This window comes from Gossypium raimondii, chromosome 10, assembly GCF_025698545.1.
Source record: "Gossypium raimondii isolate GPD5lz chromosome 10, ASM2569854v1, whole genome shotgun sequence".
Classification (NCBI taxonomy): domain Eukaryota; kingdom Viridiplantae; phylum Streptophyta; class Magnoliopsida; order Malvales; family Malvaceae; genus Gossypium; species Gossypium raimondii.
This window is the reverse complement of record NC_068574.1, coordinates 11,648,757-11,672,478: the sequence shown is the minus strand read 5'-3', so window position 1 is coordinate 11,672,478 and position 23,722 is coordinate 11,648,757. Positions and strand designations below refer to the sequence as shown.

Genomic DNA, 23,722 nt, shown 5'->3' with positions numbered 1-23,722 from the left:
TGCTAAAGAAGAAATCACCAGATTTATCATTGTACTTATTGATAAAAAGTTCCAGATTCAGAGTAAGAACTCGTACATAAGACCAACAAATTGAGGAAGAACTGAATTTAACAATTACATCCACGTACCATTGATGGGAGCTTTAGAACATAAACATTGTAGTAGACTATTCACAATATTATTACTACTAACGTGCTTCTTTCTCGAAGCCATTTTTATCAAACACAAGAGGAAGCTAATTTTGCCTGTAAGCTATATAATTAGCTAAAGCAATTAAGGGGGCAGATTTCTCAGGATCAAACCCTTGAAGCAACTCTAATGCATCACTCTTCAACTTCTCTGCAAACTCCTTTGATTTGTTTATCCCCATCAATTTAGGATAAGTCACTTTATCAGCCACCAAATCTTTCCCTGCAGTCTTCCCTAATTCTTTAGATGACTTTGTTACATCAAGAATATCATCCACAACTTGAAATAAAAGCCCAATATTCCTTGCAAATTTCCTCAACTTTTCCACATCTTCATCACGTCCACCACCAAGAATAGCCCCTAAAACCGCAGCTGCTTCAAGCAAAGCAGCAGTTTTATGAACATGAATGAATTCTAAATGATCCAACCCCACATTGGTTAGACCCTCACTGCTTATATCCACAACTTGACCAGCCGCCAACCCTTCAGCCCCAATAGATTTAGCTAATTCCCCAATTGCTCTTACAATCCTATCAGGTGTGACACCAACTGTGGATACAGCTATATGTTCAAACGAAAAGGCTAAAAGAGCATCCCCTGCTAACACAGCTATATCTTCGCCATAAACTTTGTGGTTAGTTGGTTTCCCTCTACGAAGATCATCGTTGTCCATGCAAGGAAGATCATCGTGGACTAAAGACATGGTGTGGATCATTTCAAGAGCACAAGCTGCTGGCATAACCATGGATTCTTTGCCACCAACAAGGTCACAGGCAGCCAAACAAAGAACTGGGCGGACCCTTTTGCCACCGGCTAAAAGGGAGTAACGCATTGCTTCATGGATTTTAATAGGGTCACGGAGTGGAACAGCCGAGTCCAGGGCTTGGTTAACTGCATTACCCTTGTGTATCATGAATGATTTGAAATCAAAACTTGGTAATTGAGGGTCTTGGTCTTCTTCCATGACCGCGTCTTCTTTGGTAAGGACTGAGGATATCGAAGGAGGAGATGTAAAGCTACGTCTTTTGGGAGTTGAAGATGAGATATTCTTGAGGGGAATGAAGGGAAAGGATCTGGGTAAAGGAAAAGACTTGGAATTGTTTCTGGAAGCTTGGTTGAAAATGGAGTATGATTGAACCAAAGAGCCCAGATTCACTGAAGCCATTCTTTCTTTTTTGTTTTTTTTTCTTTTTCTCTTTGAGCGTCTGAAAGATTGGGTTTTTCTTGTTAAGAAAGGGGATTTTGAATGAAAACGGAAAGCAGCTTACAGGATTCAGCTAAAAGTGACAAAATTCTAATGCAAATTCCACTTTCCAAAAACAAAAAAACTGGGTATGGAAAGTCATACAATGGAGAGTTGACGGAAAGTGTAGGTATTACAAAAATGATTGCTCAAGTGGAGGAGTTGGGGGAAAGAAAACGAAAGAGAAGGTAATAAGAAAATGAATGGATGCGCATTAGTTTTAATAACAGCCGAAGAGCAGCCAACACGACAAAAGAATTTGGGTGCTTCGTATGTATATATAGAAATAGCATTAAATAAATAGAAAACATGGATCACGTGTGAGGAGTAGGGACGGGTTTGAGTTTTCCTACATCAGTAATTAAACATGTTTCATGCACTGCTGTCCATTTTTGTTTTATTTATTTATTTTTTTTGAGTGTAAATGCATTCGTAATAATAAAGTAAAATCAAATTAAAGCTAATAAATTGAGATTAATTAGACAAAAATTCACATATATGATAGGACTCAGAGACTTATGAATATAATAGTGCATGGTAGGTCTCGAACTTAAATATTTGGGTAACAAGTACAATATAAATTACAAATATAAGTTCAAGTAATCACAAGTATTAAATTATTATAAACGGAACCATCAAATTATTATAAACGGAACCATCAAATTATTAGATTAAGAAATGATACAATCTAAACTAAAGCCAATAAATTGGACAAACTCCCATGCATGATAAGACTCAAAATTTACACATGATAAATCTCAAAACTTAACATTTTATTGATTATATTACCTTAATTTTAATTAATTATTATTATAAGTCACCTAATTATTTATTTGTTTAAGAAATTTAACATTGTGCATAATTAAAATCATATAGTAAAATATGGTTTCATGTAACCATCCATTCCATTAATCAAATAACATATCCACTTATATATTAAGTAATCTAAATAATTAAACTTTCATGGTCCATTGTTTATCATTATTTATTTAAAGTGTTTTTATCATTTATATATAAAGGAATCAATGATGATTAAAGTATAATCGTTGTGTGTACCAACACTACTAAAATCATCCTCAACTAGACGATAAACCTCATTTGGGACACCAAATGCTTTTGAAAAGTCAATTGGCGCCAGCACATTGACAATTTTGTTACCCTCACGATAAACATACACAACTTCGATCTCCCAATCTAATTGTAGGAGTCTCTACCCCTCACCAACATGATCATCATTTTGTGCTTTAATCAGGGAATTTGTTCTCTAAAATCACCTTCCTTGCTCTCATGTGGCAAGCCTGCTGCCCTCTCTCCAAAGCTCCGTTTCCATAATTTAAACTGCTTTTTAACCTAAAACCAAATTTACTTTTGTTTTTTTTTTTGGAGCAAATCACCTTTCTAACCATTATTTATAATCTAATGTATTTTATGTAATATTTATATTGAGGTATACAATTATTTTTTATTGAAATTTATTTCAAATATATCACATATATATATATATATAAATTTGTAAGGATTATATAATATTTAAAATATAAATTATATATTTAAATTAAATTTTACAAATAATTAATATTAATTATTTATAAAAATTTAAAATTTATATTTTATATATCAAAATATTAATAATGACAGTTTGGGTTTCTTAGTTCCTGAGTCTGGAGGAAAATAGTGGGCTCCGATAAACTCAAGACCATGGAGGGAAGAACCAGCAAGATTTCTTTTATTTCAAAGATCTCTGAAAGGATTTCCCCGGTGCAAGAAGGAGAGAAATATTTTTAAAAATAAACTAGAATTGTTCATGGTTTAAACTAAACCACTCCTTTTTTTTCATTTTAGTTTTTAGGATGCAGCCAAACCATGAATGACAAGTGTCATTGATGTGAAAGGATGGGTTAATTTACTTTAAAAATAAATATTTTTGTTTTCTTACCAAAATATGAATTTAGAAAAGAGGAAAAGAGGAATTTGATGTTCAAAAAAATGAAATTTCAAAATTGATTAGGGGAAGTGAGTTTTCAAAAGATGGGTGGGCTTCTTATTGAAAATGTTTTGTGTCTGTTTTAGGTCAAAGTCCAGTTATGATGCCCTCCACGTGATATGCGTTTTTGTGAGACTAACAAAACTACGTGTTATACCAGATACAATATTGCCTATATTTTATTATTAGTTGAAAAAACTGAACATGTCTATTCTATTACATTTTATCAATTTTATTACCTTAATTTTAATTAATTAATATTATTAGAAGCCAGTGTTTTCATTGTTTTCATTATTTAATTTTTGAGAAATTTAACATTTTGTATATTGTTATTAGCGTTACTTTTTTCCTATTTTTATTGTCAACTCTCGCTCTAAGATAAACTTAATAACTTTTTTATTTATTTATAATTAAAAACATTTAGTAAAATATACATTTCATCAACTCAACAATAAAATTTTTACATGCTAATAAAACAAACCAAATAATAGAGTGTAACATATATGGTAATCTACTAAATAATCTTAATACAGGTTGGAAATCAAACATTATATTTTTAAATTAGTTTGTAGTATGTGCTAGTTATGTGTATTTAATTAATGAATTTCTTCAAAAAATAATTAAAATTTTAAAAACGTAAAGTAATTGCAAATGCAAAATTTCATCATTTAATATTAATATTAATCTTACAGGTTATTTATTATATATTGTTAAATAAATTCGATTTTTTGTAATTTTATATTTATATTTCCTCTACCATAATCAATGAATATAATTAACTCTTATTATATTTAAAATTTATATAATTTAATTTATGTCTTTTTAAACTATATTTTAATATCCATTAATTTTAATATTATATCATTAAAATTTAATTAAATTAAGTAAAATTTTAAAATAAAAATTATAAAGAAAAATATTAAACAAAAGTTATGGAATAATTAAAAGATTTAAAAGACAATGACTAAAAGAGTAATTTATTCAAATTGTAAACAAATGCTTCAAATAAAGAGTATCATGTGTAAAAGAACTATAATATGAACATGACTATTTGTTTTCGTTTTTTACCTTCATATTACTATAGTATATATATGATTTACTAATATTATGTTTCTATCTAATTTTATATTTAAAATATAATTTACATACTCAAACCATTTTATATTAATTGCTTAAATAGTATTTAAGATTTACCTTTCATATATTAAAATATTAGTAACGGTTTTTTAATATTTTATTATAATTTAAATTGATATATCTCATAAGTTATAATATTAATGAATTTAAATACATATTTTCATTTACAATATTGTATTTAAAAGACATTTTATCTTCTCATAATTTTTTTAAAAGTATTGTTTTTACTTCACTTTCCAAACCCAGGCTCAACTCAATGATATGAAGCTGAAACCTTTTGAGAGTTTAAAACCATGAACCCTAATTTATTTATTATTATTTTTAACTCGGAATAATTTGAATAACGCCTACGCCAATCATTTTAGACGAAACCCGGTTATTCCAACACAAATCTAAAGCCTAATCTAGCTTCCAAGTAGATCATCCCAAAAGAAGGATGAGCTTTTAAGTTTGTGTTTGTTCGTTTTTGTTTCAAAATGACTGCAAAGAACTACAGTGATGATAGTCCAATATTCTTCAATTGATAGGTTATACTTGTTATACTGGTAACAGCAACTACAATATAACCATGGATTTTTTTATGGTTCAAGTGTTTTGTATCCTGACTCACCTCACCAAGCACCTGACAAGACACTTCTGTTACGTCTGACGCTTCTTTAAACACGTAGAACAATACCAACCTGTTAAAGTGAAAGACAACCTTCAAGGATACACAAACTCAAGACAAATGACGCTTGATAGGCTTCTTTCAAATGAATAGAAAATCCATCAATATTACTCCTGCTTAATAGATAACTTACCAATGGCTGAGTCGAATTAGTTTTTTGTTTTAAATGGATCTGAATAAATTGCAAGCATCTCATTTACATACCAACTGGTTGGCTGTTATAACTCCAATTCTACCAAATTCATTCATGAAATGTTGTGCAACCAACATATTTGAAAGGCTATTTTTAGCCTTTTTGGCTCTCATTTAGCTCCAAACCATCCCAATTCCCATATATTATCCTTTATATATATATATATATATATATAAGCTAGTATTGTAATCAACAAAGATCCAAAAGAAAAACACAGCAATTCTTAAAATTTTCTCGTAACCCTAAAGCCATTGCATTCTGCCATGGAGAAGTAGAAAATTCAAACAATACTTTCAGACGGTCAATCTTTTGCAACTTTATAAGAGGAACAATTGACAAAATGACCATCAATTTTAAAGCAGCAGCTTCCTCAACCTTGCTTAATAGCTGAAGCTGGTGAAGCAGCCATTTCTGTGTTGGCCATATGAATGTTTTGGTTTCTTATTGAAAATGTTTTGGGGGTTGCTTAGGTTGAAGTCCACTCTTCATAATAAATGAGGGCCGAGGGCCCCCTCCACGTGATATGCATTTTTATGTAGGCCTAACGTTCTCACTTAGTGGCCAAGACAAATTTGGGCACCATGTTCAACATCTAGGCTAAAATCATTAAAATCTATTCTGACTATAAACAATCAAGGGTTTGAGATGCCGACAGAATTCAACTGTAGAGAGCATTTCAACTGGGGTGCCAATGATAGTGTGGCCGCTTAACCCTGCATGCTAAAATAGGATTCTGGGATTGCTGTTAGAGCAAAGGTGTCGGCAAGAAAGATCGGGGTGGATAAGGATGGGCATGCGATGAGGAACTATGCCAAGGAATTGGACGACAGCATAAAGAAGGTGTTGAGCGAAGGGCAATTCATCTTACAATTCTCTGTCCCAAGTGGCCAAAAGACTTGGGACCAGCACCTCCGAGCATAAGATTCAGTTGCTTAATTAATTGAGTGAGTTGCTTAATTAATTTAGTGAGCATACACGCATGCGGAGCCATTTTCATACAGTAAAAAATTGATGCAGAAAATCACTATTATTCCATAAATATGATATATAAATTAGCTACCAAGTTCAGATCATTTAGAAAACAAGTCTCATAATTGGTTCTCATATAGATAAAAGAAGAGAAAGGTCCCTTGGCTTCCTGAAATATAGACATATCATGCACTTACAGGTTCAGTGGCTTTTTCCAGCCAATCCAGCTCGTTTTTATCCATTGATGGTGCAAGAATTTCCCTGCATTTTGAATGGTAGGTATTTAACCATTCAATCTCCTCAGGTGTTAAGAGGTTCAAGTCAATCAACTTTATCTGATATGGTGCCTGAAACATAAGCCATTAAAATCTAAAATTCAGCTGTCCAGGAAAAGCATATTTGCAATGGGCAAACAAACACATGGATTAGACAGATCATGGTTGATATAAGTGGAATAATTTATGCCTAGTGACAAACTTACCCAAGTGATATGCTCAAATGATAAGTATCCCTTATCACCAAAATTGAATTCAGTATCAGCCTCCTTGATTACGAGTACATTCTCTAATCTTATCCCAAAGTTCCCATCTGCATAATATCCAGGTTCTGGGAAATGGAATTTCCAAATAGAATCAGTAAATGCTCCATTTATTCACTAATGACACGTTACTTCTCAGATCAAACATCCAGTAATATTTGAACATTGAGTAAATAGAATTCTCAAACTAATTAGAACTTCATAATTATGTAATATATGCAGATATGCATACAAGAACCACGCACACAAAGGACGGCCAAGACTGCCTGTGCAAAAAAACTCCAGCTAACAATGACAGCTCAGTCAGTGCATTAAATGCTTGGAAATAGTAAAGTGTGAAAAGCTATGAGTAAAACAAGCATTAAAAGGATTAAATACAAAATGATAACGAAGAAGTGAAAAGAAATCAGTATAAGGAGGGATAACTAATCTACCATCTGTTACTGTCATAGAAGCTTGAAGTGGCACATTACGAGCCTGTGGTCTGAAGCTAATTAGATGTGGCCCTGCTCCAATTAATTAAACCAGGAAAAAACAAAGTTTAATGAAAAGTTTCTCTGAATTAATGGTAACCCTAACTTCTGCAAGTATATGTAACTAAATGCTAACCTTCATGAACATTTAGGTAAGATCCAATTCCATGACCAGTACCATGTCGATAATCAAGACCATACCTCCACAAAGGAATTCGAGCTAGAATATCAAGTGCATGACCTATAGAAGCCAATCAATCAAAATAGTCTCTCTCTATATAAATTAGATATTGGAGTTTAGACTAATTCCAGATGACTTCAAGCAAAAATTCTCAAATAAATGAGGAATAATTAAGCAAACAAATAGAGAAAACTTCTAATACCATTTGTTCCATTAGGAAAGCGAGCATTTCCCAGAGCAATATGGCCCTTAAGAACCTGTGTGGAATCCAGTACGAATAGAAAATGAAATCCATGTGAATTTAAGGAAAGAACAAAAGTGGAAACCAAGCATTTTAACCTATCTTTACATCAAGAAGTATCTCCCCAAACCACCGAAAAGAAAGTCTAAAAGTCATAAAGACTTCCAATTTGCTGGCCATTCTTCAACAGCCTTCATGCAAACAAATTGGGTACAAAATGATCACTATTGATAACTCATTGGATTTATCACCACAAATAATTTATTTTGTTCTATTCTGGCAAAGATATTATATTCTTCTAACTGAATATTATTTAATTTAAGGCTTAATATGTATAGTCAAATACAGATTAGATTAGACATCCCAATCACGCTATGGTTCCTATCAAATGTCACAATCATTCATGTGACACATCATTTCCAAGGCAAAAACAACGAAAATGCCTAGAGAAGGATATGTGGTTTGTATCACAAATCCATCAGGAGCTTTGGAAATAGAAGCACTTCAGAATTTCGGATTGGCACAGTGTGACAAAAAGAAACATGAATATAGACACACAATATGAAATATCCAAAAGAGAATACATCAGAAGCCACTTACTGAGGTATAGCAAGCCTTCTCATGTTCTGAAGGCTTTCCAAAATGAACTGTCCGAGTTATATCAGTTGTTCCATCTAGATACTTCAATGATGCCATCAAGATTGTCAGTTACAGATTAAGAACCAGACTAAGAATCTAGAATAAGAAATAGTAGGCTTTTACTGATAGTTTTGGTTAATGATAGAAGCAAAATATTAGGATGTGATAGAATACCTGCGCTCCTGAATCAAATAGATAAATGCTATCTGGATCAAGTTCAGCACATGTTTCAGGCTGAGGAGAGTAATGAATGACGGCCGCATTTGGACCAACCGAAGAAATAGTAGGGAAACTTAGGCCTCTAAAGTGCTGCAATTAGTAATAGAATTATTTTTTGTGGCATGAACAAAATACAAATAATGCATACATTTTAGCAACAAGAACAAAGAACAAAGAAAAATTTTGTAACATGAACAACTATTAATGCATGCACAGCATGTTAGCAACAACTGGAGCGAAGATGCTCATTTCACACTAAATGCTTATGAGTTCAATTTTTCTTTTTCTTTTGAAATGCTCATAAGTTCTGACTATTAGAAAATTCTTAACTTCAAACACTATGATGCTCAAGTTTACAAAACAAAGTTATTGCGGGTTGATGATGGACACAAAACAACCCAGCTTTTCGCTAGTAATTCAAGAATGCCACTCTCACATTTTATTTTTATTGCTATACCAAAAATGACAGTTTGAATAATTTTCCTTATTATCACAACATAACTTTATCAAAAGTACTGTTACCTCTTTTGTTGCACGAAATCCCTCCAACTTATCACTAGCAGTCACCTCAGTCAGTTTCATAGTCTCTCTGCTTGGTTCATTCAATAGCATGAAAAAACACCAAGAGTCAGAGCACCTATAGCTCAGAAATTTTTGTCAGATGGGGACAGCCTGTTTGGTTTCAGGCTCAAAAAACAGCCAAGTGCAGGGGTGAAAGAGAGGAAATATATCAACTAGCAATTTGATAGCTTACGATCTTTTTTTGCTTGCTCCCTTCCCCTCCAAGAAGTAGCCAGAAGCCCCATAAATCTCTTGCATCTGAGCATTTGAAAGAGAAATAGCATCATTACAAGCCTAACAACAGCCTAAAATCTTGTTGCATATGTTGAGAAATATTGTACTTCGAAAACATATCCAATCTAAACCAGATGAGGGTAGAATCTTAAACAATCAAATAGAAGATTTATGAATTTGCAAGAGAATATAATATATAAAGATCAAAATCCTATACCTGTTTATCCAACCAGACAAGATACTGCACAACAGCTGCACCATCCCGGATATGTGCATTCCTTAATCCATCCAACTCAACTGGATTCTAAAATACAAATTTGAACAAAAAATTAATTTAAATGGAACATGATCATACTGAGTTTCTCTATAGATATTAAAGACTATTTCAAATAAGTAACGGCTTCTTCACTAGTGTAAGTTTACAAGTAAACATCCAAAATCTAAGTTGCTACAACTCCCAAATAAATTATTTCCAGAATATCAAAAGAGAGACCAAATAAGCATATTTTATACACTTCTATAGTAAAATTCAACCAGATAGGAAGTGCATCGACAACCTTTAAGGCTTTCGCAAGGGCCAAAGGTGACTGCTGCAGGAGCATCTTCTTAGCATCTAGTTTCGAAAATAATGCATAGCAGCATGAAGCAGGATCAACCCATATAAGATCATTATTGTTTTCTTCTGCTTCACATGTGCCAGTTTCACAAACATCATTTCGACCAGAACTTAATCCTGTGTCCTTATCAAGCTGATTAGATGCTAACAACGCAACATCTGAGCTCACAGCACCATACTCCCGAACTTCAATTCCATTCTCTTGTATGGAAGAGCTCACCTGCATTAACATACATGTAACAGTAAAAACCTTCTCCTATCTTCATGCAGGGGTTGTAATAACTACTGATATGCAGAGAACACCAATGAATAAAAAATGAAAACTCCTACAAACTAAAATATGAAATCCTACCTTAGATGAAACCTTCCTCTTGTCCACATAAAGGAAAGCCGAGTTCAATGTTACAATAGCAAATGCATGAACGACTGGACAGTAAGAGACATCACTCCCACGGATATTATATAACCAAGCCACCTGCAAAGTAGGTATTTGAACTCCAAAATATAACAACTCAACACATTCCATTCGACCAACAATTTGATAAACCATACCTCATCTAAAGCTGTGATAATAATTCCACGAGCCCTTTCAATAGCAAGCTTCTCTCTCATATCTTTCAACTTTTCAGCAACAGAACGACCAGCAAATTCCAAGGGATGAACGATAACTGGGTTAGTTTCAGCGGGTGGCTGGTTTTTCCACACCTCATCAACCAAATTGCTTGAGGTTTGAATTAATTTCTGCTGGTTTTTCGCAAAAGCACGTTCCCATCTTTGAGCCGTATCCACTGATACACACCAAGGATCGACCCCAATAGCTGCCTCTCTCGGCAAATTCTATATTAGTTAGTAAAAAAAAATTAGTAAGTCAAAATTTGAAGAACAAGATTGAAATTTCGGGAGGCAGAATGGTAAAACTTACATCAGATATCCAGGAATCAACTGAAGGATCTTCTCCGATACGCATCAGTTGCCATTGATCACTAAGCTGCTGCATCGCTTGCAAGAAATATCGGCCGTCCGTCCATAGCCTTGCTTCATCTTTTGTAATAAGTGCCAAACCTGAAATATATTTCCAAAATCAATATAATCTTTACTAATAATAATGATAAGACGGAAATTTATAAAGAAAAAATAAAACCTGCACTTCCAGTGAATCCAGAAACAAATTCGCGCCTTTTATCACGATCAGAAACATATTCGCTCTGCAAAAATCGATTCAAAATTAAACCCATAAAAAGATTAATTGAAATATTTAAAGGAATTACTATTTAAAGAAAAAGAAAAGTGAGTTTACTTGATGATAATCTTCAGAAGGGACGATTAAGGCATGGAGAGGAGGAGAGTGAGAGGCCATTAAAGACCTCAAAGCAGAAAGTATTTCCGCCATCAAAGACCGAACGAGATAGTGGCTTTTTTTGGTTGAAAATTGTAGGAAAGTTTTCGAGTTTTTCTTCAGATTGCTTTTAAACAAAGCGAGGATGGTGGAACCCAAGAAAATTGGGTGCTGATTTCAGGAGGTTGGGCACTGTGTAAGCTGAGATAAGGATGTCTCGATTTGACTCCAAAAAAATAATAGTTGTATTATATGTTTCGTTTGTGTTATAATTACATCGAATTTGCTCCTTGTTTTACTTTCGTATGCTTTGACATGATATTTTCAATGCAGATCTTGTTTTGAAATATGTTAGTAGCCAATGAAGTGGCCTCCCAGGGCATGGTATATTTGGCTGAGAAAACAAAATCAAGACGTACAAATTTTATTTGGTATAAAAATTAAATATTTCTATTTAAAAATATTTATCAAATAATGTCTAAAAACTAAAATTAATTTGAAAAAATAAAAAAAAACTAAACCCAACTGCATATTGTTTAAACATCTAGAGTTACGAGTAGAGTAGAAATGATTGTAAATAGATATTTGACTCACTAGTGTTAGTCAGGGTAAAACTACAAAAAAAAAATTTAGAGATCGAAATTAAATTATAATTTTTACTTAAATTTCACCATTTTAATAGTTTATATATTTATAATTTTAAAAGATTAAATCAAAATTTATCATTTTTAGGATGCCACAAGATAATTTTACTAATTTAAAATTTTAAAATTTTAAAGAACCTAAATGAATTTTTTCATTTTAGGGCCCTACACCCTAGTAGTAATATTTTCCGGAATTATTAATATTTCTAAGCTTGATTTTTATTTTTCTAAAAAAGAAAAGTGCATTCGTAGATTTAAAGCTTCCATAAGTAAAGATTACATTTGATAAGAGACTTCAAACCTTCGAAAAGAACAACCAACAAAATTACAAAATACAATTGGTACTAAGGGTGGGTTTGGATGGGCTATTGGGTGCGGTGCGGTGCATTTAGCTTACTTTTTGTCTCACGCTACAGTATCGCTACAGTATCTAATCTCACCGCCACCGCTGTATTTACACTAACCGCAGGTAAACGCACCGCACATCCAAACTCACCCTAATATTACTACCCAAGTGCGTCGACCCAATTGTTACCTTCCCCCAAAATGTGACATATCTAGCCACAACAAAATCTCCTCAATATAGTCTTGCAATTGTCAATAATGAGATCCAAACCATTTTTTCTCATTTTCATTAAGCATCAGCTTCAAACACAGATAATGCATTAATTTCAACCAATAAGTGAGAAATGTTAGATGGGTTGAGTTCCTTTTAATACCTTTTTTGCTCTTTTTTTCCCTAGTTCTCCCTATGCGTTTTTATTTTATTTTATTTTGATAGAAAAAAAAAAAAAAAGAAGAAGCTAATTTAAGAAATTAGCCAAAAGCATTAATCGAAGCATCCATTAAATATCGGAGTATAATTGTCTTCACTGCTACAGGCGGTGTATTGAAAATATATAACCAGATTCAAAGCTTCATCTGCTCTCACGTTTGCCATACAGTCAACAGCCATGTTAACCAGCTTTGGTGTGTACTGCACCGTAACTTCCCATTGTCTCATCAGTAGATCCTTGATTCTGCTTACCAGGTTTGTATCATCTTCTCTGCTTTGTTCTCGAACCATCTTCACAACACTTACGCTGTCCCTTTCGACCAGCAACTTTGTTAATTTTTTCTCCCAAGCTAGTTCCAGGCCATCCAATATTGCCCAAAGTCCAGCATTTAGCTCATATATTGCTGCAGCAACCTGATATCCAGCTCCCATTAGAGTCCCTGATCAGTCCACCAGCAGTTGCCTTGCCCTAGTCAAGCTTCACTGTACCATCCGTGTTTAGTTTATACAAACCAGGAGGGTGGTACCCTCCATCTTGGACGAACCTGTACTTGACCAGAAGGACCCTTCATGCTCGTCTGAATGGCCAAAGTGAGGGACTTCGAGTAAGCTAACCCCTCCGCTATCACACCATCAACATTACAATTTTCTTCGTTATTTATATATTTTATTGGTGTAAATGAAGTGAAAATATCTGATGATTATGATTAAAAGACTATGTTATATATTTTTAGTAAACTTATTTACAAACTTGATAAGGAAACCATTTATATAACATATAAATGATAATATTTGAGATTTTTAATTTTTTTTATTTCCATTTTCCTGTGAAGTTTATTATTTGACGGGTATAACGATTTCTTTTGACTGAAAATATATTTCGGAGACGGAAAAAAATAAAAACCAGGAGTGAAGAAAGACGATAAGGAAGAAGCAAATGGAAAAAGGGTCAGGAGTAGCGGGCGGGTAAGTAAAAAATTTATATCCGTTTTTTATATTTAATCTGAAAAATGAGTTTAAAATTTTGTTTAAGTTCAGCTCACATAAAAATGTTAAAATTCGAGTTATGCCTGATTTGTCCGTATCAAAATTTTTATATTAATTTTTATAAAATAAATTTAAAAAATATAATACATCAAATACACTAAAAATTAAAATAAATTATACTTAAATAACACTAAGATAGCTGTAAATTATCAAGCAAATACCTCTAAAATAATAATAAAATAAGAGTTATACAATATCCAAATAATAACAATAAAATAATAAAAATATACTAGCGAAATGATAGAAAAATAATGAGAAAACAGTGGCAAAACAATAAAAACAACATTTTTTTTAACAAATTTGGACCAGCTGGGCTCAGGCCAGAAAAACTTACCCGAGGCTCGATCCGTTTAGAAAACAAGCCTTACTTTTTGTCCAAGTCTATTTTTCAAGCCTATATTTTTGTCAAAACCCTCTCACTTTTTGGGCGAACCTTCAGACTGGGCTCGACTCATGATCAAGTCTAGTATGGAGAAATAGAAAAGGGCATCTGGAATAAGGAAACTATAGAACCATGAATTGAAAAAAAAAAAAGTAAAGGTTAAAAATTTGGGGTTATAAAAATAATACTAAAAAATAATTAAATAAAAAAATCGGTGGAGAAAAGATTAATTATGAAAACAGGATATTTGCTACACTGTTTTCGGTACCACCTAACACATTGGCTGCACCACCCAACTTTTTCCTCAATCATGCTACAATTATGTTGTTTTTTTTATAAAAAAATTAATGGTGCCGCCACTATGTCAGGCGACACTGGTATGTATTTCTAAAAGTACTCATATTTTATTGGAATACACAATGAGAAAAAAGATACATTTTTTATTGGTGCAATCGATGTGCCAGGTGACATCACTTTAATTTTTTTTTTTAAAAATTGACCTGTTAGGAAAAAAAGCACCTTTCGTGAAAAAAATACAGACGTTAGATGAGGTCATTGACGACTCAAGCGGGTTTGAAAATCTGGGTCCCACTACGCTGCCAAGGGACACCAACGCTTATATAATACCCCATCCCTAAACTTGCTCATGAACCGAGCCGAGCTGGGCTAGGCCATGACAGAATTTTAGGCTCGAGCCCAACCCAACCCGAAAAATGGGCCTAAATTTTTACCCAAACCCAGCCTGATTTATAGATGCCAAGCCCGGGCCCAACCCGACCCGACCCAAAATTAAGATAACCATGTTTTTTTTATAGAAGTTTTAGTTCTTTTAGAATAAAATAAAATGATAATAATAGGAAAAGCAAAATGCAAGTATGATAACTCTAAATTATATAGATTTTTAGAGCACCTATTTACTTAGAATTTATGCAAATCTCGAATATTTTAATAGTTAATTATGTGTTTTTAGTACATATTGAGAATTTTGGTATAATTAAAGTAAGATTATAATTTTTGAGTAATTAGGTGTTAATTTCACATAGTTCTACTTTATGTTGCTGTATTTTGAAAATTTCATAATTTTTGCTAAAATTGCTGCAGCTTAGCACATTGATATGTTCGGTGTTCGAAGCCAGTATGGATGATACATGCACATAAGCTGAATATCAATCAGCATGGGATGGCAAAGCTAAGGCATTGGACTCAAAAAATTTATTCTAACCTAGCTTGGAAGTGGATTGCTGAAAAGAACAAGCCTACCTTTTGTAATAACCTGATTTTCAGTGGTGTCGAAAATAGTGGTTCGAGGCCACTAAATCCAACGAGTAATATTATTTAATATTTATGAGTCAAATGTGATTTTTTTTTTAAAAATGCATTCTCGGGGACTCCGTTCCGGTAAATCGGATTTGTAAATATTTTTTAAAATTATTTACGAAGCCAGTTGTGTAGTTAATTAGGTTTTGATTAGGCGAGTTTGACTTAATTAAGGTTAATTAGATGAAAGGACTAAATTAAATTGATTGTGAAAATTTAACTATGAAATAGAAAAAAATCAAGGGACTAAATTAATAAATAAACCAAAAATGTGACACTTGTGTGGTAATAATAAAATATATGTGTAATAAAATATATACATACATTTGTAATAATATGTATAATTTACTTATTATTTAAGTATAAGATATTTTAGATTAAAATATTATTATATTATTATATTATATTATTATATTACATTAATTAATCAAAACAAAATAAAGAAATGAAATAAAAAGAACAAAGGAAGAAACATAATTGAAAAACGAAACAGAGAAGGAAAGAAGGAAAGAAAGAAAAGGGAAAATTGGAGTTTTGAAGTTCCAAGCTTAATTTGGTAAGTCAAAATTAATAGTCCATTTTCTTATAACGTTGATGTTTTTGGAATCCTAGAACAAAGTACTACTTGATTGAAGTTGAAAATTTGAAAGTTAGGAAATTTTTAGATGTTGTTCATGTTGAATTAATTGATGAATTAGGGTTAAATTGATTGAATTTCAAGTTAGGAATTAGTAAAGGGTTGATTTGTAAAATAAAACATAAGTTTTGAATAGTAGGGACTAAATTTAGAGAATTTCAAAATTAGGGATTTATGGTGAAATTAAAGAGTTAAATTAGTTTAAAGTGAGAATGGAATGAAAATATGAAATTAGTTTTGAGAATAAAAGTTAATCTCGGTTCAGGGACTAAATTGGAATTTAGGCAAATATTGAGTAAAAATTGACATATTTAATGTGAGATTGAATGGCGTTGTATTGAAGATTTTTAATTGTTTTAATTCCGTAGCTAGCATTGTACCATAATTATCAACTAAAAAGGGGAAAAATATAGTTGACGAGGAATAGCTCGGAATTCCTGGCTTGTATTTCAATAATCCGAATCTAATTATTAATTGTTGTATTTTGATTAAATGTTATAGTAAGTGATTGAGTTGAGAATTATTGTGTTTTACAATTGAAATAGATTGTCTTGATATGTGATGAAATTATATTGGTTGAATTGAATTGGAATATATATATTATGAATATATATATATATATATATATGTAAATGTGAAATTGTGCAAATATGATAATTGAATTATTTTTTATATGTATAAAATTCAGTTTTAATGCCCAAGTGGATGGAATTTAAAACTACTGGGATATTAGTGGCATGCCATTAAGGAACTTTAGTGCACTCTCTGATTATTAGCACGTTGGTGCTCTCTGATAAACTTTCAAGAACTTATAAAAATGGCTTGAGAACTTCCATGTATTATTTACAAACTGATAACCAGTATATATAATACAAGCAGAGAGTAGTTAGTTAACAACTGCTATTAACAGAAACTAACAGCTAACTGTAACTAACCGTTATTCCTAATATACCCCATGCTCACTCACTTTCCTTTCACGTCACCCCTGATTAAACGAAACTAATTCATAGCAACAATCTGGAGCTTTTCACGAAACTTGTTAAACATTCTTGCCGATAATGGTTTAGTGAGTATATCAGCCACCTGTTCCGAAGCAGGAACATGACCTACTTGAAGCGTCCCATTTGCCACTTTCTCTCTGACAAAGAACACATCCAACTCTACATGCTTGAACTTGGAGTGCATGACAGGATTTCCTGCAACTGCCACTGCTGCTGAGCTGTCACACCAAATCAACCCCTTCCTTGAAACTGCAACATTCAACTCATTTAGTAAGGATTGAAGCCACACCATTTCGGTAGCAAGATGCGCAACACTCCTGTATTCGGCCTTTGCAGTCGATCGAGACACTACATGTTGTTTCTTTGAGCTCCAAGAAATCAGATTTCCTCCAAAAAAACACGCAATATCCAGAAGTAGACCTGCGATCATCACTATCCGACCCCCAGCTAGCATCTGAGAAACCTTCAAGCAAAAACTTTGAAGCTCTAGTAAACTTCAGGCCATAGTCCAACGTACCCTGTAAATACCTTAAGATCCTCATGACAGCCTTGTAGTGCAAGTCCAAAGGCTTATGCATAAACTGACACACCTTGTTAACCGAATAAGCTATGTCAGGCCTGGTGATCACCACGTACTGTAATGCACCAACGATGCTTCTGTATTGATGCTCATCTTCAACAGGACTACCAGTAGTGGCGGATAAGTGACATTTGAAACCATTGGTATTGGTAAACCATTCGCTCTATCCGTGGAAGTTTTCCGAAGTAAGTCTCGAATATACTTCTTTTGTGACAGAATCATTCCTTCAGAGGTGTACTGAACCTCTATATCAAGAAAATAACTCAGCTTCCCCAAATCTTTTAGAGAGAATTTGATGTTCAATTGAGTAACAAACTGATCAACAGCCTGAGGATCATTCCCAGTGATTATAATATCGTCTACATAAACTAAAACATAAAGAAGCTGAGCACCTGCTCGAAGAATGAATAGGGAACTGTCTGCTTTGGAGACTTCAAACTTGGAGGCTAGCAAGTAGTCTTTTAACTTGTGAAACCAGGCCTGAGGGGCTTGTTTGAGACTGTACAAGGCCTTCTTAAGTTTGCATACAAGAGACTCCCCATGTACTCCATATTTTTCAAAACCTGGTGGCTGTAGCATATAGATGTCCTCACTTAAGTCACCGTTCAAAAATGCGTTGTTGACGTCAACTTGCCTAAGTGGCCAGTTTAGAGATACAGCAAGTGAAAGAACAACTCTGATTGTGGTTGGCTTCACAACAAGGCTGAAAGTTTCTCGAAAATCTATGCCAGCTTCCTGCAAAAAACCTTTAGCAACCAGCCTACCCTTGTATCTAGCTATTGAACCATCTGCATGCCTCTTGAGCCTAAACACCCATTTGCATCCAACTGCTCTCCTATCTGCAAGTAGAGACACTAAATCCCACGTATGATTAGCAAGAAGTGCATCATATTCTTCCTGCGCTGCCTTTGTCCAAGCAATGCTTTGAAAAGCCTCAGTGATGGTTGTAGGCTCATGTTCATCTAGAATGGAAGAAAATACCTTTGGTTTAAAAACACCACTTTTCGAGCGCGTCTGCATGGGATGACTATTTGTACGTGTAGGTCCCAATTGAGCTGCTACACTATTCTCAGTCTGTCTAGTAGTAACCACTTCCTTACCTACTGCTAGAGAACCACTAGCACCACTGCTTGTAGGTGACTTGTCATTCGCACCAATGACCTCATTTACTGCTGGAACATCACTAGGAGAAGATTGAAAATTTTGTAACAGACCAGGTTCATCCTGTGAGATTCTGTATGACCGGAAAGGTGGTTGTCCAGAATACACCTGAGGTCTCACCAAGGGAAGAATAGACCGTTGATGACTCACTTGTACAGAACCAACTGTAGACTTCTTAAAAAATCAATCATGAAAAGGAAATTTTATTTCATCAAACCTGACATGTCTCGACAGAAATATTCGACCGTTCTCATCCATGCACCTATAACCTTTGGTGTTAGCAAGACTGCCAAGAAACACACATAGGCAAGACCGAAAATTAAACTTTTGCTGTTGAAATGGCCTTAGATCAGGGAAACATGCATAACCAAATACCCTTAATGCCCCATAGTCAGGTTTTCTTTTGTACAGCTTTTCATAAGGACTCGAGTAACTCAGCACAGGAATGGGCAGTCTATTTGTCAAGTATACTGCATGCGAAAAAGCGTAGAACCAGTATTCTAAGGGCATACTCGACTGAGCTAAAAGAGATAGGCCCATGTCTACTAACTGCCGGTGTTTTCTTTCAGCAAGACCATTCTGCTCCGAGGTGTACGGACAAGTAACTCTGTGCAGCACACCTAGTCGAGACAACTCTTTGCACAACACACGATACTCACCCCCACCATCTGTTTGAAGCACTTTAATAGAGCAACCAAATTGAGTTTTAACCATTTGATGAAAAGCTAGAAAACAACTAGCCACTTCAGACTTAGTTTTGAGAAAGTAAAGCCAGGTATAAGGGCTGTACGCATCAACAAACGAAACATAGTAGGAATATCCATTTGAAGATAAACGAGCTGGTCCCCAAACATCCGATACCACAAGTTCAAACGGATAAGAGTACACTGTGGATGAAGTAGGAAAGGGAAGCTTGTGAGCTTTACCCAACTGACAAGATGAACAAACTGACTTCAACATATTATTTTTGAAAGAAATTTTACAATCCTTCAATACATGTGAAAGAATGTTGTTGCAAGGGTGGCCAAGCCTGTTGTGCCACAAGAAAGAAGACACCATCTGAGCATTGTTGAGTGAACTAGATCCCAAAGAAGAGCTATGTTCGATGGTGACAGGTCGAAAAACAGAATTAGAGAATTGAAACCTGTACAACCCTTCATGCATTCGGCCCTCTAACAGAATCATCCCTGTCTGAATGTCCTTCACAAAACACAACACGAGGTGAAACTCAAAATAAACACCATTATCTCTAGCAAACTGACCCACTGACATTAAATTTTTGCACACTTCTGGAACATGTAAGACATTCTGAAGACGCAAGAGTCTAGATCCAGCAACAAATGAAGAAGAACCTATGTTAGCAATAGAAACTGATTCACCATTGCCCATAGTAACACGATTGGTACCTGAATAAGGAGAGGAGATTGCGAGATTTGACATATTAGGAGTGATGTGGTTTGTTGCACCAGAATCCGGATACCAGACTGAATCTAACTGTGAGGACGTAGGGGCTTGAGATGAAACCTGGCTAGAAGATGATTGGGTATTTAAGCCACAACAATGAGTCAAGAATGAGCCAACCCCGGAACTATGTAACTGATGACAGTTGACTTGTACTGAGGTAGACGACCCATCAGAACCAGAGAAATTCTCATCAAATCTATGATAACAGGTTTGAACCATGTGACCTATCTTGCCACATAACTGACACTGCGGTCTAGTACGCGACCAACCTCTTCCAGTGCCACGAAACCTGCCACGAGACGACGCACGACCTTGCCCCCTGTAACCCTGCTTTGGTTCCTGAGAGTAATTAGAAGACTGAGTGGACGTTTTTAAATCAGACTCATTACCTTGCTGTCGAGAAGCCAAATTAGCTTGACAAGGCATCTCTGTGATTATCTTCTGTTGTCTTGCTTCACAATCTAGCAACATTTCAGTTACCAATTCAAGAGACATCGGAGTTGCAGAAGCAAGCACCCTAATGGACTCAAACTCAAGCGAAAGACTAGCCAAAAGAACACTTACTTGTTCTTGTTCAGAAACAAAACTACCAGCAGCAGTTAGGCTGTCACTAAGTTGCTGTACCTTTGCCACATAATCTTTAATAGAAAGATTTGCTTTCTTGAGCGAATAGAGGGCATGACGTATGCTGGAAATTTTAATGGCTGATTTTGCACTAAACCTTCTTTCAATTGCAGACCATATTTCGAAACTTGTTTTGGCCTTTGTAAGATGAATTAAAACTTCATCTGTCACAGTGGACAACAACCAAGATGCTAAGAACTTATCTTGCTTCTTATGAACAAGAAAGGCTAGATTTTCAAGCTGCCTACCCTCAGAATCAGTGATAAAAGAATAAGGCGGAGTAACAGTACCTAACACGAAACCCTCAAGATCATAACCTTCAAGAATCAGTAAAAGCTGATATTTCCACGACAGGTAATTGTGAGACGCGAGCTTGATGGTGTCATGTTTTGAGAAATATTGAACATATGGTATACTTTCAGGAATCACGTCAGTAGCCATAGAGGCGAGAAAAAAAAAACTTTAACCCAAGAAAACCTTGGCTCTAGATACCATGATAAACTTTCAAGAACTTATAAAAACGACTTGAGAACTTCCATGTATTATTTACAAACTAATAACCAGTATATATAATACAAGCAAAGAGTAGTTAGTTAACAACTGCTATTAACAGAAACTAACAGCTAACTGTAACTAATCGTTATTCCTAATACTCTCTGATTACTAGCACGACAGTGCTCTCCATTTAGTACATCTGTGCTCTCTGTTCATTAGTGCATAATAATGCATGTAATACCCCCTACCCGTTTCCGTCGCTGGAATAGGATACGAGGCATTACCAGATTTTATTGAATTAATTTTTCTGTTATTACGAGTTTAATTACTATTCATTTATCGAATCATGTCAATGGGCCTCCGAAGCCCAAAACATACATCAGGACTAAACTGATATTAAATCGAAGCCATAAGAAATTTTTCGTAAAATCTTAAAGTTATACTTACTCTAGCCATACCAACAGCTAAGTTACAAACATTCATTTCTATGTAATATTGGTATTTAGTCTATACATGCCATTCTTTCAAAATAAGTCATTTTCAAATACCAAAAGAAATGGGTTGATAGTGTGATAAAGCTCCGACTAATTTCCAACCTTCGAGCTCCCGAGCACTACAAAATAGGGAAAAAGAGAACGGGGTAAGCACATTGTGCTTAGTAAGTTCATGCAACAAGAATTATACTTACCATATTATACACCTATCACTTAATAACACAAGCACACATCCAATTCACATAAACATATACCTATCACATACAAACTCAACTTTTGCATTAGTTAAGTAAACATCGTATAAATTCATTACAAAGACAAATGATTGATGAGCTCATCAATTTCATATTTTTCATTCCCTTATTATTTTATTTTTCATATTTATCTCGTTGAATTTCTCGAAATTTCGATGGATTTTCAGAGGTACACTTTAGTGTACAAATCCGGGTCTGTCAATTCATATTCATGTGCGCACATTTCCATTTCAGATAGCACACTCCCGTGAACCTCATCCTTACAGGGGGATTACCACCCAAGCTAAATCCTCAAGAATATAAACTCATAGAGTATTGTCGGGATTACCACCAAAGCTAAATCCCTACAACGACAATTACTCTAATGAGCTTGGATCCAATTACCACCCAAAGCTAAATTGAGACCCTAATTGGATTACCGTCCAGGCTAAATCCATTTTCCACATATTCTTCTGAGGGCTATATCAGGATAGGATCACCCGTCCGGGCTAGATCCTTTTTACCATCAATTCCTTTTCAGAGATCCATCGAATTTTACTTCCATTCAACCGGGATTTATTTTCTCTTTTTATTAAGAATATCAATACTTCATCAATTATCATACAATAAACATCCAACTCATTTTCACATCAATAACAAACATTTCAAGCATTTAAGAATATAATTCAAGTTACACGAACTTACCTCGACACTTGTTCGTAACCAAAAATCTACTAATCCCGAACTTTTTCTTTTCCTCGATCTTACTTTGTATTTGAATTTTCCGGATCTAAATAAATAAATTTAATCATTAATCTAATATTTTTCATGTTCATATGTAACATTCTCTATAATTCCATTATTATTTATAGTGCATTCAAAGCTGTCTCACTGAGTCACAGTCTCTAAATTATTTATATCTTGAGCTACGGAACTCCAAATTAAGATCCGTTAATTTTCCCTGAAACTAGGCTCACATATATTCTTACCATAAAATTTTAAGAATTTTTGGTTTAGCCAAAAAGTACAGTTTATTCTTTAAAGTTTCCCCTGTTTCATTGTTTGACAGTTCCGACCCCTCTTCACTAAAAATTAATTATCTCATTGTACAGAATTTGGATGATGTTTCCGTTTGTTTCTTCTGAAAATAGACTCATTAATGATTATAAACATATAAATTATAACTCGTAATCATTTTTTACAATTTTTAATGATTTTCCAAATTCAGAACAGGGGAACCCGAATTCATTCTCACAAAATCTATTATATCTCATGATTTACAATTTCATTGCTTACACCGTTTCTTTTATAAGAAACTAGACTCAATAAGATTTAATTTCATATTTTATTCATCCTCTAATTCGATCTCTACAATTTTTGGTGATTTTTCAAAGTTAGAGTACTACTGCTGTCCAAAACTGTTTTAGTGTATGATGTTAATTACCATT

The 23,722-nt window shown here is 34.0% G+C and overlaps 3 protein-coding genes across 5 annotated transcripts; all 3 read right to left on the bottom strand.

Moving 5' to 3' along the window:
- Positions 1 to 3: 3 nt before the first annotated feature.
- LOC105776681 (geranylgeranyl pyrophosphate synthase, chloroplastic) lies at positions 4 to 1,681 on the bottom strand. Its single transcript, XM_012599522.2, has one exon. The coding sequence runs from the start codon at positions 1,352 to 1,354 to the stop codon at positions 236 to 238; it is 1,119 nt and encodes a 372-aa protein (XP_012454976.1). The 5' UTR covers positions 1,355 to 1,681; the 3' UTR covers positions 4 to 235.
- A 4,740-nt stretch (positions 1,682 to 6,421) lies between these two features.
- Positions 6,422 to 11,650, bottom strand: LOC105776680 (aminopeptidase P1). Of its 3 annotated transcripts, none has more exons than XM_052622219.1 (16): positions 11,382 to 11,650; positions 11,226 to 11,289; positions 11,007 to 11,146; positions 10,637 to 10,921; positions 10,437 to 10,559; positions 10,026 to 10,304; positions 9,686 to 9,772; positions 9,428 to 9,492; positions 9,196 to 9,310; positions 8,629 to 8,763; positions 8,416 to 8,496; positions 7,777 to 7,831; positions 7,530 to 7,634; positions 7,355 to 7,426; positions 6,864 to 6,988; positions 6,422 to 6,729 (listed from the first exon to the last, which is right to left on the bottom strand). In XM_052622219.1, exons 1-16 carry the CDS (start codon positions 11,472 to 11,474, stop codon positions 6,568 to 6,570), a joined length of 1,986 nt encoding a protein of 661 aa, XP_052478179.1. In that variant the 5' UTR covers positions 11,475 to 11,650; the 3' UTR covers positions 6,422 to 6,567. The 3 variants fall into 3 exon arrangements, with proteins under 3 accessions (XP_052478179.1, XP_012454974.1, XP_012454975.1); XM_012599520.2 differs by having other exon boundaries at positions 9,196 to 9,265; XM_012599521.2 differs by having other exon boundaries at positions 9,196 to 9,262; positions 11,382 to 11,649.
- Positions 11,651 to 12,893: 1,243 nt separating this feature from the next.
- On the bottom strand, positions 12,894 to 13,271 carry LOC105775266 (uncharacterized). Its single transcript, XM_012597795.1, has one exon. It carries the CDS (start codon positions 13,269 to 13,271, stop codon positions 12,894 to 12,896), a length of 378 nt encoding a protein of 125 aa, XP_012453249.1.
- Between the last annotated feature and the right edge of the window lie 10,451 nt (positions 13,272 to 23,722).